The 19,734-nt window shown below is 51.3% G+C and overlaps 1 protein-coding gene across 2 annotated transcripts in view; it reads right to left on the minus strand.

Annotated features, from left to right (window-relative positions):
- Positions 1–19,734, minus strand: part of LOC134053541 (opioid-binding protein/cell adhesion molecule homolog) — a 289,210-nt gene that overhangs the window by 91,084 nt on the left and 178,392 nt on the right. Inside the window, exon 2 of one of the 2 annotated variants that reach the window (XM_062508569.1) lies at positions 12,108–12,192. In XM_062508569.1, the coding sequence (XP_062364553.1) occupies positions 12,108–12,192 (85 nt within the window). Of the gene's footprint in view, positions 1–12,107; positions 12,275–19,734 lie in introns of those variants that run through there. The other variant, XM_062508568.1, reaches the window with a different exon arrangement.

Raw genomic sequence — 19,734 nt, forward strand, 5'->3', positions numbered from 1 at the left:
TACTGTATGCTAATTAAATATCAATTGATTATTTAAAGCATATAAAGATTTAGCAGCAAGGTAATAGATGTACACAGTTGTTAAAGTTTAATATCAATCAAAGAGCATTCTCCTGTTCTATTAAGTTAGTGTTTAATGAGAAAGAGTGTTGCTACTGTAGGAAACTTTCGGATGGGAGTGTCCAAAATGTTCGGTCGCATGGAAGTTTCAGAGTCTCTCAAAGGAACAAAAAGTCAGGAAATTCAAAGTCTCAGGTGAAGTGAGGTCAAGCAAGAGGTGGTGGCAGAGCCCAAGGCCCTCCTAAACCTCCTATCTGACATTTTGCATCTCAACTTTCCCTTCAATCCATGCAACCCCCACCCAAAAAGAAACACAAGTTGTCAATTCCCTGCTGGAATAAAACTTTCAAAACCCAGTCTAGAACATTCTGGAATCCCACCAGCCCACACTCATGAGGGCAGCCTCATCCAACTGGAAGACATGCACAAGAAGCTGAAGCTTGGCACAAAGTTCCCTAAATAATAACGGGAAATAAATCAATAGAGCTCTGCCACAATACCTGCCCCCAGAGCTGCCTCTCCTCCTTAGGATGGGGTCTGACCCCATGCACAGCACCGGTGATTTGAGAGGGCTGGGAAGACTGAGCTCCTTCCCACATGAGAGCTAAAACCAGAGATGAGAGACAGAAGCCCAGCATCTGAAAGGGAAAAGATAAATGGCTTCTGAAGGGAAATAACCTGCTGGACTCCATGGGTTTGGCAGCACCCTGCTAAGTGCAGCATCAGTCTTGAAAAATGCTGCAAGCTCAGCAATCGTAGGACAAAGCACAGGATTCAGTGAGTGAGGCTGAACAGATATCAGGGCTTCTTCCCAGAGGGGGTCCAAGGTCCAGGACCATCTGTTTTTGGGCACCCTGAATGACTCCCAGCCTGGGGAGGTGGGCTAGGAGAAAGGTGGAGCAGAGATAACACCTTTCAGTGCACAGAGCTGTTTCCTGCACATGGGCTGGCCCTGTCACTGATTTACCAGGCAATAAAAGCAAAATCAAGGAAAATGCCTCAACTGCACCTCTGGGAGTGTCTAACCTCAGTTATAGAGTCTGGGCAAGCCCCAGCTGCCTCTTAAAAGCTTGTCTTGTACACAATGGATCTGACGTGACCGGGGAAGGGGTTCAGAGATGGCTGGTTCTGTGATGGGTGCTGGAGCATGGCACCCACAGCAAGGAGAGGAGGAAAAGTCCTGCTGCTTGGGAACACCACAGCAAAAGGCAGCAGGATGAGGCCTGCACCCATCCTGCAGTGGGCTGGAAATCCCCATTGCATGGAAGGAAAATCAATACACTCCATCATGGACCTTCCACTCGGGGCACCACAGGATGAGGTCTAGAATGAGACATCAGCAACTGCACATTTCTACTTCAGAAACCTCCAGAGTCCTTGGTGGAATCCCAAAATGCCAGTCTTGCAGCACAATGGTGCTATGAACAGGTACACTCCTGCACAGGCAGGTTCAGGACATAACGCCGTTCCCCAAGCTCTCTGTGCCATCCAGCAGGACATTACCAGCCAGCTGCAGCCTGAAACTACTGCAGAGGTGCCTTTTCCTACCATTTGGGAATGGATTTTAGACTGGGCTGGGTCTCAGGAGCAGGGAAGCACCTTAGAACTCCCAGCCTGCTTCATTGCAGGTGTCCCAGACAGAGACTCCCACCTCAGGTTTCCCACTCACTCACAAGGCAGCAGCTCCAGCCTTGCCTGGGTCTCTGTCTGAGGCACCTCCTGCTTCCCCCCTGCCCACCAGGCTCCTTACTCCATGGTGCAGACGACATTTGATTTGTCTGACACAATTTCTCCTTGACAAATCTCTGCTGGCTGTGGCACAGCTTCTTGTTCATTCTAGCTGACCACAAATAATTTTGCTTGTTTGCTCCAGAGTTTTGCCAGAATGGAAGGTGAGAGATCTCCTCCAGTAGTTTTTCTCCCTTTTCTACACCAAGCACTATATTTGCCCTTCCCCAGGGGTCTGGAGCATTCCCTGCCCTTTGGGATGAGCAGCAGTGCTCCTGACATCTTCACCATCCACTCCCCTGCAGAGCCAAGCAGGAACAGCATCAGTCCAGGCAATTCATACCAGAACTCCAGCAAGAGAGCCAAGCAAAGGCTGAGAGAAACCCGTCTTAAACAGTTTTGCAGTGGAGTTTACCCGATCTGCAGCAGGCAACAAAGAAACGTCAAGAGCAATGAGACGAGGCAGGGGAGGTGTCATAGCAGATAAAGGATTCTTTAGGTATGAGACAAAACCAGCTTTGGAAACCTTGCAGAAGTGAGTTTAAAGTCTCCAGAGGATATCAATTGAGAGTCTGTCACTTGGTGTCAGGATAACTTTCTGGACAGCTCTCGGAGCTTGTTAAGCTCTCGCTTGGGCTGCATTTGAGCTCTGGTGGCAGCGCTGTCTGTGAGCACCAGCACTGAAACCAGAGATGAAGAAGATCTGCTGAGTCCATGCAGCTTTTCCATTATCCCTTCAAAATTCCCCACCACGACCTGCAATACCCCACTGCTGTCGGGCACAGGGAGCTCAGACAGCGTTGCTCCAAAACACACTCCCTCAAGGAGGGGATGTCTCTAAGCAGGGGCAAGGCTGAGAAACTGGGCTCCTCTCGCCCCAAAACAAGGGCTGGGGTGTCCATGAGGGATCGCTGGGCACAGGGTGTGAAATGCAGGATGAGATGCAGCAGCCTGTGTAAAGCAGGTGGCCAAGCCAGACGGTCGTAACACTGTCTCAGCTTCACAATCTATGGCTCTGGGTAGGAAATAGCCGCTTCCCCCACAGCAATCATTTCATCAAAAACCCTGCAAGACTCCTGCTGTTCCCACTAGCCCTGGATCCCTAACTTTAATTAAGTCCAAAGAGCCTCCCCGCAAGAACAAGGGAGGAGAGGGTGACTCAGACAGCGATGGGACCAGTCAGTGCAATTATCATACAGTTAAGAATATTAATTAAAAACAGCCCTCCCCCCAGTTAAAAAAAAAATAAAAAGGCAAACTAATCAATTCTACTTAAAGGAATATATGGGGACGAGGAGAAGGAGCAGGGAGGGTGACAGAGATGGGATGCACTGTGAATGCTAAGAGCTTCCCACCGTGGCTGCTGCCGCAGTCAGCCCCAGGCCTGGCTGCTTCCAACAGTTACTCTGAGTCTCCTCAGAAAAGGGCTCAATCTTCCCTTCTACCTGCTGCCGCATCAGAGCAACTCCTGTGATCTCACAAAGGACTTTAAATCTCGGCTTTAACTGCCTTGATTGAATTAAATGCAACACCACGGTAAAGCAGGCTCCTCATTTCAGGTACGAGGATGGAGCCCTTGCTCTCCCGCTAACGGCACTCTCCCTCTCTCAGAAATGATGAGTTGCTCATGGGTTATGCTCTTTAAGAAAGGAAAAAAAAAAAGTCATCTGATAAAATGGGTTATAAAACCGGTGGTGGTAATAAACGGAGAGCAAGGAGCCTGATGCAAAGCTTGCAGAGAAGTCGGAACCCACTGTAGGGACACAATATCTGAACCATGATTAATACATTACCATGGGTGACAGCTCAGGAGCAGTGCAGGTGCCACCCGCGACACAGGGGACAACAACAGCGGAGGGAAGTCCCCCAGACACCGGGGGCAGTGTGTCAGGGGAGGATGATAAGTGACTGGCTCCCTAGTGTTGAAGCTGAGGGACTAGAAGTGCCTGGTAGGCACCTTCAGCTCAAGCACCTGCAGCCTGTCAGTGGAGATGCTTCCACCACTGAGATGCAGCTGGGATGAAACCCAACCTAAGTTTCCAGGCAGGATCATCCCACTGGGATGGCCACCTATGACCTGCCAGCAATACCCTCACAGCAACCCCAACGAGCAGGGTGCAGAGAGAGCCATGACTCAATAGCATTCTGCCACAGCAGCCTCTTTGACTGCAGGCACCACACAGCACAGGCCATGGGCACAAAGGGACAAGGCCAACAGTGACGTGATGAGATGGGAACAGCCTTGCAGTGACTCCTGACCCTCCAAAAAAGCTACTGTCCCTTGAGTGAGAGCTGCAGGAAAAGGCATCTCAGGTGCCTGTGTTTATGAGAAGGAGGGGAAGAGACACTGCAGGAAAGGACTCTGAGTGAAGAAAAACTGATGAGAGCACAACTCTGGCACTCCCAACTCCTGCCTGAAACTCTCCAGGCCATGCCACTCCAAGCCAGACTGGCAGGGACCAGCACCACCACAGATTTATCACAGAGGGTGGAGAAGAGCTCAGCTCCCTCATCTCCTTCCACGTTCATCCTCCTATCCTGGGACTCTTCCCTCAGTGAAACAGGGATAAAGAGAAGCACATTCCTGTGGCTCCTATGAGCCCCAACGCAGAGCAGGATCTGTCACAAGAAGGTGCCCTGGGAGCATAAACCATTTCTCTTTATCAGCCTCCGTTATTATCACATTAATGGAACCTTCACTGTCAGGATGGATGCTCAAGTGCCCAGGAAGCACTCCTGGCTCTTTCCTGCCCCTCCACGGGAGCAGGGCACTCTGCCGACAAATCCCCAGGAGAATTACGGCTGGGTTCCGGGCACAGACACGACTATCGGTTCCTTTTTATGAGCCTTCATTGTTATTACCACCTATTTCTTTTTACATTCCTGCCAAAATACCAAACATTAATCTCCCTCGCTCCCTGCAGGCAAAACATGGGTAATTGGATTTATATGGGTTAGAAATTTGTTAGATTTTTATATAAATATATATATATATATATATACACACATACACACATGCACACACACAGGGAAAATATAAAAACCCAGTGAGGGGATGCACTATCCCATTGGAATTGGGGTATACCAACTGGCTGAAGCCAAACCCCCCACATTTCTGTGCTGGCTGCTGGGTTTTATTTAGGAGCTCATCCCTCAATGCTGAACGTCACACACTGAGAGTTACCAGTCATGGATTTTTCTTTTGTGCACCCTTTGCAATGCCCTGGTTTTAATTTTATCCACTCCCTTTTTCCACCTGACATTTTTCTTTTCCCTTTCCCAACTTTTCTTTATTTTCTTCCCTTCTGCACTCCCATTCCTCTTCTCTCCAGCTCCAGCTTGGAGGCAACACCACACACAAACCTTGGCACACCAAGAGAAGAAAAAGCAAGATGTGTGACATGTCCTCAAGTGTCCCCACTCTGAACCCACCAGCACTGGAGATGGCACAAAGTACCTCATCAGCATCAGCACAATTTGCTGATCTTTTACAGGATGGCAAAAAATATCTTAAATTTACAGCTTACACCACAACAGATGTTGTTCTCATTATCCTCCCCCTCCACAGAGAAACAGACTTGGAGACCCATTTGTATCTCAAGGAACAAGTCCGTCAAGTGAGCATAGTCATGGAAACAACTCATTTTAAGCAAATCTTGGGAAATATTCATAGGAAAACAGAAATATGAAATGTGAGTGTTTTGCACTGAAGAGCCGACCTTGAAGGGTTCTGTCAGGCAAGACAAGACCTACATATCAAATCCAACCTGCAGTAAACAACCCATTACAGGCAAAAAATTGTTGACAGAGGCTGTGGGGAAATTATTTTTCTCATTAAAAAAAAAAAAGAAGGAGAAGAAGAAAAAGAAAAAACAGCACATCCTAACCCTCAAAGGCTGCTCACAAGGACAGAGGAAGAAGTGATAGTCACCAAATCAGATATTTCTTATGAACTGTCTGCTAGGCTGCAGTATCTAAAGATTATCACTTAAAACAATATGTCCAGCTGTTGTAAAAAGCATCCGTGGTTTAGGGCTGAGGAATGCAAGGAGGAGGCAAACTGTGAGAACAGGCAGGGGAACAGAGAAACTCTTTGGAAATCGGGACTGTGAAAGACAGCCACTGTGCCCCCATTTGGTTTTGCAGCGTTAACACCTAATCCTGTTCCAGAAACAAAGCCCTGAGCTCCTGGAGGAGTGTGCGTGATCCAGGGGAAGGAGAGCTATTACCAGGGAGTTTATTATCCTTGCAAAAAGATCTCTGTACCCTATAGCGCAAGGATTACCAACAGTTCAGTCTCATCCCCGGGAGGTGAATATCACCACTTGGAACTATTTCTGCCTAGTGGAGCTTAAAAATTTAGTGTGTGGTTGGGGGGGGGAGGGGGGGGAGTTGTTTGTTTTTTTGGTTTTGGTGTGTTTTGTTGTTTTGGTTTTTTTTTTGTTTTGGTTTTTTTTGTTTGTTTGTTTGTTTTTTTGTTTTTGTTTTTGCTAGACAAGAGGACCTTCCCAGGGCTTGAATCCTGGCCCTGGGAGATGTGAAAGTGAGGGTCCCCTCCTCCCTCTGCAGAGCCCCACCAGCTCACTGTGCTCTCAAAATCAGAATTTTCTGCAGCAAACCCCCAGCCTGTGTCAGCAGGACTCCCCAGTTCTCTGACACTGAGTTCAGCCCTACACCCACACAAAACCTGCCTGGTGCTGGCTCAGCAGGAGAAGGGCAGGCTCAGGCAGCAGCCCAAGCCTTGCTGGCTGAAGGTGAATTCCCCAAAGCCAGTCCTGAATCTCCTCAAAGCCAGAGACTTGAATCTTCCCCTTGCAGCAGACTGTGCTGGTGGAGCAGGAACAGCCAGTGTTGGGAATAATGAACTGCAGGGAACACCAACCTCAGGGACAACCAACCTCAGGGACAACCAAGTGCAGAGACAATGAAGCACAAGGAACACCAGCCTCAGGGACAATTAATTACCCCAGAACAACCAGCCTCAGGGACAATCAGTCACAGGGACAAACTGCAGGGAACACCAGTCTCAGGGTCAACCAACACAGGAACAACCAATCTTAGGGACAATGAACCACAAAGAACACCAACCTCAGGGACAACCAGCCCAGGACCAACCAACATCAGTGACAACCAGCCTCTCACTGCACAGCCCAAGAAGTGACCTCACACAAACCAGCCAGCCCCGACATGATCTGGAGACCAACATTCACCCCACGGCGAAGGACACCAGGACTTAAACCTCCCTCCAGCATGTCCCCCCCTGATGCCAATGAGGACAGCAGCATGGTGGGGGTTGTGAGGCTGCTCCAGCCCCACCAAAGTGGGAAGGGGCACAGCCCAGGGATATTGGATACCAGCTCCATGGACTGAGCTTCTGCCTTTTGGCAGCATCGTTGGTGCAGCAGGCTGGGGAGGAATGAGCCTTCCTACAACCCCCTGACCTTTCTCCAACCACCCTTCCAGCAGCTGCAATATTACAGTGAAATTAGCGGGCACTGTAATTACAACTATCAGGAGCAGATAAGACAAGTTAAATACCAGCTACCTAGGGAGAAATTATTATGCCAGCCAGGAGGATCCAAATGCCAGAATCCGTGGCTGAAATTTCCCTGAGTCGCCAATTACTGCTCCGCCACGCAGCGAGCTCTACCTTGGAAATGGCAGGTATATATTTAGCTGCTCCAGAAAACTTTTTGGGTAAGAGAGGAGGGGAAGGAAGGGGCAGCAATGGAGCAAGTCCTCACTAATCTGCTCTGCGCTAATCCCCACGCTTTTAGCATTTGCACACAAAGAGAGCTGACTCTCCTCCCGCTCCCCAGCAAGGATTTAACAGCAGAGACGTGGCTACATTAACGCTTCTTTTCTCTGCCAGGTCCGTGGCTGCTGTTGCAGGGCGGCAGGTGAGTGTCACAACCCCCATTAACAGGTAGGTACACGAAATATCAGCGGTTTGACTGAAAAAGAGGCAAAAAAAAAAAAAATTGTGGTTTCCTGACTTCCCAGACCTATGCCTGAAGACTGTGGTCCTGCAGCCTGTTCCTGCTGGTTGTATTTCACTGAGGTCTCGTCGTGTGCTGGAAAATAGACTGCGGTAGGTTATTACAGCAAAAGAAAAAAAGAGGAATCAAAGCAGCATTGTCAGAAATAATTAAAACCATAATTGCAAAAATAAATGGAAGAACAGCATCTCATGATGTTTTATTCGGGCTTTTTATTTTTAATTGGAATTGTTCTCACACTCGCTAATTGACAGAATACAGCCAGGCACGGAGTCTTGGATGCGAATGAGCAAAGCTATCCTGACTTCTTGGTCTCCTTCATGGACAGGCAGTGGGAGAGGCCATGGGTTCACCAGAAGCAGACAAGCCCAGGGGATTTGACTTGAAAATTTATCCTTAAATTCAGAGATACAGCAGCTCTGTATTATTTAGTTTGGGAAAAAAAGCCTATTTATACCTGCCTTAGCATCACCTATGAGTACCCATTCCTCTAATCATCACTGATAAACCCCTGCTCTTGGGTCATTTTAAAGATGGGGAAACTGAGGATGAGAGCAACAGAGGTGCCTCCTTAAGTCCCAGTGTCCCTGCGGTGACAGCCACAGAGAAAACTCAGCACACCTCCTCTCCCAGCTAATCCCTCCAACCTCTGAAACACACTCTCTCCCTTAAAAAAAAAACAAAAAAAAACCAAACAAACAAAAAAAACCCCAATATTTCTTAAATACAGATAAAACTATAAAGCCTTGAAATTTGGAGCAGCTGGTGGTTTATGTTTTTATGAACTGTACTGATGGCTGCTGTAAAGGTCGGTTTGCCGGCAGCACAGCAGGACGATCCCGTTTCCATCCCCATTTTAACAACGTGGGAATGTTTGCCACAGTTTCCCACTTGGTTCATGGAGATGCTTCCACCAGCGATGCAGCTGGGATAAAACCCAACCAAAGTTTCCAAGCAGGATCAACCCATTGGGATTGGCCAACCACGGCCTGCCAGTAATGGCCCCACAGAAACCCTAGGACACAGATCCAATGAGCAGCATGTGGAGAAAGCCAAGACTCAATAGCATTCTTCCCAAAAGCAGGAACCTAATCCTTGTTTCCACATCAAATCCCATCTGGGAGATTAAAATGTGACCATCTCCAACATCCCTGGTGGTTCCCAGTGTGCTCCTTGTTCTGTTTCATCTCCCAAACTGGTGGGTAACATGAGTTACCGCTGCCATCTCAACACTTGAGTTTTGTGTTCCTGAGTCAGGGAAGAGGCAGTTTGGTTTTATTTTTAACAGTACACAGAGAATTTCCATACTGCCTTTAGTTCCCGGGAGAGGAAAGGTGCCTGACTATTATAGGAATTGTTTGTTCTTACAATAAAAAGAAGTGAATTATCAACAATTTCTGCTTAAAACGGAAATTATTTGTTGCTGATCTAAGATGACCTGCAAGTTGCCTGTAGATGGAGCCTGAGTTTCTGCAAGGATTATGCTGAGCCTTCCTCAGAAAAAGGGTGGAGATCTGGAAATGGAAGCACCCAAAATCCAATACAGGAAACCCACAAGGAGCCTGAAAAGCCTCCAGGTTTCCTCCACCACTTTCACGCAGGTCTGCTAACTCTCTCAGCTCCTTTCTGCAATGCAAGGGGTGGTCAAAGGGCTGATCTTAAAAAGCAAAGAGCTTCCACCAACCCTGCAGAAGCCAGGGAAATGTGCAGGCTCAGCCCATCTCATGACCAGGATGAGGGAGAGGACCTGGCCATCCAGACCTAGCAGGACTGGGGCTAATTCTGCAAATGCTACACACTGGAATTACAGCTCTAAGTTTTTCCAATCCCAAATCCCAAAGAAAAATGCCATTTGCAGGGAGCACAGCAGAGGACACCACCAACTCCTCCTGTGGGTTCAAAGGAGAAAACACCATTTAGCAATAACACCACTCACTGGGAAAGACTTCCCAGGGCACTTTTCCCTGCCTGGCTCTTCAAAGGAAAGCACAGCCTGCAAATAAACATCAGCCCCATCCTCAAGATGCTCCACCTTTGTCCTCCTGCCTTCAACCCTCCACTGATGCCACCTCTTTGTCTTGATGTGTGCAATTCCCTGCCCATCTCCAGATTTCAAGGGAAGATGGAAAACTACTTGCCACCCAGAGGCTGCAGAGGGACAGCAGAAGGGAAACAGGGAGAGGAGGGAAGAGAAGGACCACTGGGAAACAGCAGTGCAAGAAAAGATCGAGCAGACTGCGAGCAAATGGGAGCTGGAGGCAGGAATCCACCTGCAGCAGGAGACTGGACTTGAGGAGGAAAAGGGAGGGGGTAAGAGCATGGAAAAGATGCACTGGAAAGCCTGGGCAGGAGCAGACGCCAAGGGTTGGGGAAGTGGATAAAACCAGGTGCTTTTAGGGCAGGGGCTTCCCCTAAGTGTCAGCACTTGGGGGATGCAGAGTTTCTTATGGGAAGGCTAAAATCTCCCACCACTCCAGGGCTGGTTCATAAACATCCCCCCCCCCCCCGCCGCAAACAGCACAGAAAAGGGGACAGAGGCTTAGAAATAAATAAAAAAGAAAAATGCAAGAAAATAAATAAGAAAAATAAAAAAGGAGATCCAAGTCAGCCCTCTGCTGGCAGTAGGCTCGGCTGGACTTGCAGGGGCACTCCAGGGAGCAGGCACAGGCACCCGTCCTGCTCTGAGCACCACCAGCATCACCTCCAAAAGCCCCAAAGCCCACGCTTCACTACGGAGACAAATTCCGACAAATTCCGACAGCGAGGAAAAGAGCACCAGGGCCAAAGGCACCTCTCTGGGGGTTTGTCCTTCTTTTAACTGCCTTGTTCACACAGCTCAGGTTAATCATCATTGCAGTTCAGTTAGGAAGAGCACAAGGAGACAGAGCCCTCTGCTCTCCAGCTGTGCCATAGCCCCTCAGGCATACGGGGTGATGACAGCGTGTCCCAGCGGGTCCCTGGCAGGAACCAAGGAAAAGGGACAGCATCCCAAAGTCTGCCACTGGCCATGGTGGCAAGAGGGCAGAGGCAACCAACACCTCCCTCCTCAGCACGGAGCACACAGAGCCTCCAGCCAGAGCCTGATCCCCAGAACCACCAAACACTTCCCCTGCAAAGCCCAGCTCAGGCACGGAAACCTGCCCGGCCACCCAGGTGAGCGCAGCACCCTCCACTCAAAGCAGCACCAGCTCCTCAGCCCCGCGCCGGCTCGGCTGCTCACGGACAGCGTGGCAGGCGCTGCTTGTGCCATTCCCGTGCCTGGCTTCGGGAAGAGCAGCTGCTCTCTGCTGCAGCCCTGCTCCTCCTCTGAGCGAGAGAGCAGCCAGCCTCGGCTGAGGGGCACACGCTGCTCACTGGTGCAGGGAAAGCAGACAAACTCCTCCGGGCTCTCTTGCTCCGCGCTCACGTCCCGCCATCCCCGAGCTCCTTCCCCGAGTCCCACAGCTCCCGGATTAACCGGTTCAGGTCCTCCCGGGGCTGCCTGAAGCACGCACAGCACGACCCAAGCCCCAGCCAAGCGCTGCCTCCCAACTGCCCTCCAAAAAAAACCAACAAAAAAAAAAAAAAAAAAGGCTGGGCTGCTCCCTGCTCGTCTGGCCCCGCTGCTGCAATGCCTGTGGAGAGCTGCCGTGCTACCTGGGCAATGCACCGCGTACACCTGTAACTCGCTCAGTGAATGAAAGGGATGCTCGGCTGTGCTGTGCGGCACAGGAGTGACCCATCTGCATATCAGCCGCCTGTGCTTCTCCTACAGCAAACAACGTAAGAGAAAGCATCCATCAGAATTCATAAGATGCACCCCTGGAGTAAAAGATTGATTTGATATTAACGGATTCGTGCGGAGACTATAAAGCGATCGAGGCAAACACTGACACCTCGGAGGCATCGCAGCCCTGGAAAGCCGCTGGCAGTGCGGGCTGGCACCGGTGCCAGGAGCACGGACCTCTCTCCCCTCCCACGCAGGCACAACTTTGCGAGTGTCAGGCAGCACTAACTCACTGTCTGCCACCTAAACCCCTGTGTCGTCTCCTCGTCTGGCACCCGCAGCCCCCCCAGGAGGTTGCCAGCCCCGCGCTGCAGCCCGAAAAGCATCGGAGCATCCGGCCCTCCAAAACCGCTCCAGCGGGGTGATCCCACCACGACGGGCACAAGCTGCCATCCAGTGTCCCCTGACGCGATGGGGACGAGCCCCTGGGACATGTGCAAAGTCTCCAGTTGGTCCCAGGACCCTCCAGCAGCCTCGCCGGGCACAGAGCATTCCCCAAAAGCCTCCAGCAGGACCCCCCGGCCCCCCCCAAGGCCCCAGCCCAGCTGCTCCTACCTGAGCGTGGCGCTCTCCCCTTGCCGCACTGTCACGTTGTCCATGGCTTTGGGGAAGGTGGCATCTCCGCTGCGCACGGGCACTCCTGCGGGCACAAGGAAGAGCAGCCTGAGACAGAGGACGACCAGGCACCTCCAGGGCAGGGCCAAGCACCCACCGACCCCCATCCTGGGCAGCGGGGACTTTTCCAACAGGCAAAAAACACACCCGACAAGGCGAAAAGGGGGAAGGGGTGGGTGGAGAGGAGGGATGGGGGGGAGCAAAACCACCGGGGCGAGCGCTGCGGAGCTCCACGGAGATCAGGAGAGCCCCCGGCAAGGCTGGCTGCGAGCGCTGAGCCTGCCGAGCGGCATCGGAGGGAGTCCCGCTGTCCTCGGGCGAGGGAGGAGGACGGGAGGGCCGGGGGGAGGAGGAGGAAGAGGAGGAGAGAAGGTGCGGAGCACGAGATGAAGGTCACAGATGTGTGGCTGCTGGAGACGCTACTTTCAGCTGCAGCTGGGCAGGCGCTGCGGAGATCTGGCATCAAAAGTTTATAACCCACGGAGGAAACGTGAGTGTCTGTGAAAGGAAGGGGAGGGCGGCATCGGCACCGGAGGGGACACAGCGGGCTGGGGCTGGGCTGTTCTCCGGCTCTTGCGCTTTTGTTTAAATCACAGAGGGAAAGAAGAAATAAATAAAAAAAAAAAAATAAAAACCCCAATAAAGCTCCCCAAAATCCCGGTTCTGTCGCAAGATCGAAACTTCCCCGCGGAGCTGCAGGCGATGTCCCCGATGCTCCTCGGCTGTGCCCAGTGGGTCCCGGAGCCCCCGCGGGGCCGGTGGCTGCTCCGGTTGCGGCTCAGGAGCGCAGCGGGGCTGGGGGGGCGCGGGGGGGCGGCGGCAGCACCCCGGCCCCGGCCGGCAGCATCCCCGGGGTTGTCATGGCAGCGGCTCCAGCGCTGCCCGGCGCCTCGGCTCCCGCACGGCCCGAGCCCCGCACACGGGCGGCAGCGGGGCGGGATGCGCAGGAGGACACGCACATTAACCCCCGCCGCGCCGCGCTCCCGCACAGAGACCGGGGCTGCCCCCAGCCGAGGGACCCCCCCCCCAACACTTCACTCGCTTCAGCTCTGCTGCAGAGGGGGCTTTTCTCGCACCACGCACCCCCGAGCTTGCCCTCAAGAGCAGCGGGTTGCCCAAACCCTCGCCCAACCCAGCATCTTTCCCTGCCTCCACCTGTTGATGCGTATCCCTGTGGGGGACTGGCTCCACTGCTCTCTCCCTGTGAGAAAGTCCCCACGTCCTTGCCCCATGGGATGGTGTAAGACATCAGACAGAGCATCTCCTGTCCTGTCTCTACTCTCTGACACTGAGATCCCTGAATTAGGAAGCCCAAGGGTTTTGTACCCTGCCACATCAACAATAAATTTCAAAAAATTTCCTCCTGCGGAGATACCAACAGACGACCATTTATCTCCTCAAAGAGCAACTGAAGGCACCAAGACCTTGGTGACCATCCAGACACACCTGTGAGTGCCCACAGAAGAAAACTAACCCCACGCTGCCGGTGTTCCTCACACCCAGACCAGGCTGGACCTTGGCTGGGTGCCTTCCTCCAAAGGACATCTGCCTCCTCTACTGATGTATTCCAGGGAGCTTGCCCTTTCCAGGGGAAAAATAACCATAAAAAACCCGAGTTTTAACTAATTCAGGATCCCAACCTCATCCTGAGATCCAAACACAGCTGTTAGAACTGATAAAGAGGTTTCGCAAGGGGTTTTCAGTGACCCCAAGCCCAATTTTCAGCAGAGCACCTTTGTAGGTGGCAGTGGGACTCAGTGACCACCCACTAGCCACAGGCTGGCACTGCAGTGATGTGTGTTGGTGCCCAGCACCAGCTCCAGCACCAGAGGGATGCTGCAGCTTGGATAAATAGGACAGCCTGGGAGCCCAGGAGAGCACGGAGAAAAGCAGGGCTGAGTTTTCCGTCAGACAGCTCTTCAGCTGCTGAAAAGTTGGCTTAACCCCGAACGTGCAGGTTGTCTGCTTCCATTCCAGGGATTCTTTGGGGTGGGGGGAGGATGGGACAGGACAGACACTCCATCTCCTTCCTGAGCTGCTCCACTCTGGCACAGAGGAGCTGTGTCTACTGGAAGGGAGGGAGCAGCAGGAGCCAGCACAAACCCAAGGCAGCCCCCAGCAGTGAGACCACAGGCACTGGTGAGCCTCACCCAGCAGCAGGATTAGCTCCAGGGGACAGAGATGCTGCAGGGACCACAAGCTCTGCTGGGTGAAATGGTGTTTACCCCTCTGGGATAGAAGCTATAGATGTAGAGTGTGTGTAGCACAAAGACTGCCAGAGCCAGAGCAAACCAGGAAAGGGAAGATGTATAGGGGGAAAAAGCCTGTTTGCCTCACAAAGAGACTCTGAAGAGGCTGGAGAGACGTGGATCCATGAACAGATGCAAAGGTAGGGAATAAATGGACAGACAGAGAATTAAACTGGCTGCTACAGACAGGTAAGAGGATATAGAGCATCAGGGAGGGGAGAGAGAGAGGACTGGAAAATTAATGTGGTCCATATTTATGTAACTGGATAAGGACCCAACAGCCTGGAATGGCTGTGCAGGAGACTGCAGGAGACCAATGGCTCAACCAAGCTCATCCCAGAGGCCGCTTTGGGCACCCAACAGTGCTGTAGGCAGCCAGAGCAGCCTCTCCTGGTTTGGTATTCTGGGCCAACCCATCACAAATACGTCCCAGTCCCCCTGCTGGGGTTAACGGTACCTCCCCAGTGACTACACTGCCATCAAATGAGGAGAGCTAGATGGGATATGGGAGAGAAAAGGGCAAGGTGAAAAAAATATAAACCACCTTGAAATCCAGGAGGCTGCGAAATTTGCATGAAGCACAAAGTCAGCACACAGGCAGAGGCACTCATGCACCGAGACAGTTGCAGAGCTGAGGTTGTACAGGGTGGCTTCAGCTCAGGTCCATGGCTAAAAATATCACCTCACTGAGAGGGACTCAAGGCTGGCACAGGCCCTGGGGGCACCAGGCATATGGCAGTGGCGGATCCTGCTCCTCACGGTGACGTTAACAAGCCCTGACCTTCTCTCATCATCCCAGAGGCTCAGAAAGAAACTGAGCCGGCAAGGACGAGTCCCTGCACCTCCCCAGCTCTCACCTCCCAGCCGATTGTCAATCTTGGCTTTTATTAGTGGTTCAGTTTAGCCTCCCTCTCCCTCCGAGATTTCTCCCTCGTTGCTCTAATCAGGAGCTTGCAAATGTCAGGAGTACAGGCCTGGAAGTAATTAGTGAGGGACCAGAGCCTGGGTGCCGTGAGGCAGCTCAGCCACAGTGCAGCTCCAGAATCATACTGGGAAGCAGCCTGCAGCCATTGGGACCTATGGATGGCCACCCTGGGTATTATTCCCCAGCCTCATTCCTGCTCCCAGGTTATTTCCCCTTTCTCCACATAGCTCAGGGCACACTGAAATGCTCACTGTGCAGCAGGGAGCGAATCCAGCTCCCTTGGGATCAGCGCAGTGAGGGACGGAGTGACTGCAGCACCACTGGGACACTGCACACTTGACCAGCAAGTGCCACCTCCTCCTTTGGGACACTGCCTGTTCCAAAAGAGATCCAAGGACCATTTCTCACTCCTTTTAAACCTGCCTGGGTAGGGGAATGCTGGTAACATGGACACAGCTGTACCACCAAGATGGGCTTCACCCTAGGACAGCAGCTTTTCTCTCAGTGGGCACAACAAACCATGTGCTTGTCACAGTCCTCAGCAGGCAAAGAAAATTAAATCTTTAGGCAAAGATAATGGCAAGGAACATTTTTTTTCCTATTTTTTCCCTTTCTCTGAGATCTCTTTTCTTCTTTGCTGTCTCTCAGCTGTTCAGCCTTGTTCAAAACAGAAGAGATTAATGCTGCACCCAGGAAAGCAAAAACACGGCAGAGCTGTAGGGAAGAGCAGTCCTTGGAGGCCTTGTGCTTGTTTAATCAAAGAGTAATCTTTGCTCCCAGGGATTTGCCCTCCAGCACTGGTGGAAGTGGAAGTTCTCCGGCTCTCCCTCTGGAAACCCCAGACAAGCTTTTTTTATGACTACAGCTCCCCTCTGGTCCTCAGCTGGCAGACAGCCACTGGCACTTTTTCCCAAAACTGGGCTCTTTTAAGTGATCTCTCTCCTGGGGCATAAGGAATTTCTAATCCTGAGCATCTCGGCCACCCAACCTGGGCAAGACATCTGTGACACCTCCATGGTGAATGTGGAGCTGTGTCTCAGTACCCTGCACCATCCAGATGGTGTCTGGGCTCGGGGCTATAAGATTTTTAACTAATTTCTTTCCACACTATTATCCCCTCCTCCCTTTCCTCCCACCTCCTCTTTCTCTCCCTCCTTCTCTCCATCTGTCCCTATCCCTTCTCTTCTCCACCTTTCTCTTGCACACTTGCAGCTGCTAATTTTTCCCTGGCATATTTGGCAATCCATCCCAACACCTCTTCCCCCACACCCCACCGCCCTGCTTCATGCTTTTCCCATTTGCTGCCGAATATTCTCATTTCTTCACCCGAAAGAGATGGCACAAGCACAGGCAGGAAGAATATACCCCATCCCCATGCAGGGAGAATCACTTCTCACTGTCCTAGGACAAAACTGAGCACCCACCAGTTTGTGGGAGGGGGTACAAAGCAAAGTATCACCCTTTTCCCAGGTGGAAAACCTTAGGAATGGGATTCACAGCTGCACTGACCACTGCCAGGCCACTGCCACACACACACATCTCCCCCTCTCTCAACCCGGCCTCTTCCCAGCAGACTTTATTTATCCCACTTAATTTTCCAGTTGTTTTATCTTGTTTTATCTTCACACTAAATCAGGCTCTCTCTGCAAACGGAACTTTTATTTTCCGTGCTGTTACATTTAATGCGTTTTATTGCATGAATTTAGCAAAAGAAAGAAAAAAAGAACCTGCTGAGGTAATTGTGGGAAAAAAATGTGACTTGTTCTTCACATTGATCGTGGTGCTTGAGTTCCAAGGGCAGAAAATCCAGACTGGAGGCTCACGATCCTCACTTACACCTGGCTTAGGGCTGGTTGAACAGTCAGTGCCCAGGTAGCCCCTCCAATACCATCCTTGTGCCCTAAATGCACACACAAATCCTTCCCTCTTCCATAAAATCCCCCCAGGGCTACGCAAACCCAGCCTGGAGCCAGGATGACAGCGTGGGAAGGCAGGTCGTGGTCCCACAGCACGGGGATCCCTGGGGATTTTAATGGGATTACTCTACACTTAATGCTCAGCAACAATCCCCGGCTGAACCCTGGCATATGGCACGTTTAAAGCATGTGTAAACCTGACAAGTGAAATCCAAAACGGAGGCAGCTCCACAGACACCCACCTGGAGCAGTTAAAGCAGCCTCCTCCTTACCCCAAATACGAAAGGAATAAAAAACACCAGTTCTGAGAACACCCGGTGCTGCTCAAGCAAAGCTCGGAGGGGCTGGAACACCCAGGGGCAGCAGAGCCGTCACAACATCACCCTAAAAGCTTGAAAAACATGGATTTAATTTTCCTGCAGCATTTCTTACCACCATCCAGGATAGTTTAGGTTTTTAATTTTTTTTCTAATGAAAGCAAAATGTTAAGATTTTCTTCGCGATGCCAAGATTTTTTTTGTTGTTGCCATTTCTGATGGTATTTAGTGCATTTGGGCAAATTTTCAGCTCCTGTGCAGTCCCTTTCCCTGAAAACCCAGCTCTAGAGGGAAGGGATGGGAGGACCATTACAGACATGTGACATTTTGCTTCATTGCCAAAACATTTCCATATCAAAACAGCCAAAGTTCAGGCTGCTTCACCAAGGACGTTGTCTTGGTAGAAAAAATAAAACCAAACCAAACAGCACAACAAAAACCCCATCACAATGCACGGTCTCTGCCAAAGAGATGCTTCCAGGAGCCCTGTCCCAAATTCCACACATCCCTGGGAAGCAGACAGAGACAGGGTGAGGGGGAATGACTTTGGCCTGACAGAGGGCAGGTTTAAATCAGATATTAGGAAGAAATTCCTCCTTGTGAAAGTGAGAGGCACGGGTTTTTTTGTTTGTTTGTTTGTTTGTTTGTTTGTTTTTTCCAGAGAAGATCTGGATGCTGCATCTCCATAAGGGACCTTAAAGAGCATCCAGTCCCACCCCTGCCAAGTGCAGGGACTCCTTCCCCTATCCCAGCGTGCTCAAAGCCCTGTCCAGCCTGGCCTTGAACACTTCCAGGGATCCAGGGGCAGCCACAGCTGCTCTGGGCAGCCTGTGTTAGACAGGTTTTCCCATCATTAGTACCTGAAGACCAGTGCTTGGGATAAAGTGTGGAAGCACAATCCCATTCCCAAATTAGTCCAGGAATAGGAGAAACACCAGAAAAGGGGATCAGGACCACAGGTGCTGAGCCTAGGCATGAAATATGCATTTGAATCCTACCAGCCATTACAGACTGGAAATGAAAAGCAGGATGAGATCCACCCCTGCATCCACCACAGTCTCACCCTGGCCACGGATACACAGGGAGGGTTTTGGAGCCCTCAGCTTCCCCCAGCCGCCAAGTGGAGCGGGAATGCTTCTCCCCTCTCCTGGGAACATTACAAGGCTCATTTCATAGATGCTCACAAAGTGTTTTGTGAGCTCTGCACTGAACCAATAAAAGAACAAATAAATAGATATCACATCTCCCTGTTTATCCTGTTTCTAAACATGAAGCCATTGCGTAGCCTCGGGGCTTATTTACAAAATACAGAGATGCAGAAATGATCAGAGAGCAGCTGTGCCACCTACACTCCATGCTGGAAGAGGGAAACATCATGCTCTGGGCTGTCCTGGGAGGCTCCAAACGGCATCCCCAGCACAGGTGAGAGAAAGGAAAATCCAAAATCCTATCTTCCCATCCTCCTTGGTGTGTGCGGCTCTTTTTCACACCTGGATGGCACCAGAGCCTCTCTGCTCTTGGAGCTGACTGGGCTGGCACCACCAACCCTTGTGGTCGGGGGCAGCAGGACCAGGTGTCCCTCCAGCAAATCCTTCCCTGTGTGGTGCACATGTGAGGGACTGCACACCCTGGAGCCCCGCTCAAACTCAGGGCAGCAGGATTTGCCTGCCCAAACCAAACCTTTTATATCAGCAGAGCAGCCAAACCAGCAAGATTTCAAAATAAAGAGAGAGGGAAGATAGAAACATGCCAGACTGATTCCAGAGAAATGAACAGTGCCTTGAAGACTTGTATTCCCCTGAAGGAACGGCTTGTGCCCCGCAGCACTGAAGTGCAGCACTTGTGTTCCTCTGCCCACCCTCATCCCCTCCAACATGGTCCTCTCAGCTTGGGCAAGACAATCCCAAATGTCTCCGTGGCTCTCACCACCACCCAGGGCAGCCCTGCCCTGCCACTCATGTTTAATGCTGCCCACAGAAGTTGTGGTTGCCCCATCCCAGGAAATGCTCCAGGCCAGGTTGGACAGGGCTTGGAGCAGCCAGGGATAGTGAAAGGGGATGGGACTGTATTATCTTGGGAGTCTCTTCCAACCCAAACAATTCTGGAATTTTCACACCTACACACACAACCCCTCTCTCAAACCAACCAACACAAACCAGC

The sequence above is a fragment of the Cinclus cinclus genome, chromosome 25, assembly GCF_963662255.1.
Source record: "Cinclus cinclus chromosome 25, bCinCin1.1, whole genome shotgun sequence".
Lineage (NCBI taxonomy): Eukaryota > Metazoa > Chordata > Aves > Passeriformes > Cinclidae > Cinclus > Cinclus cinclus.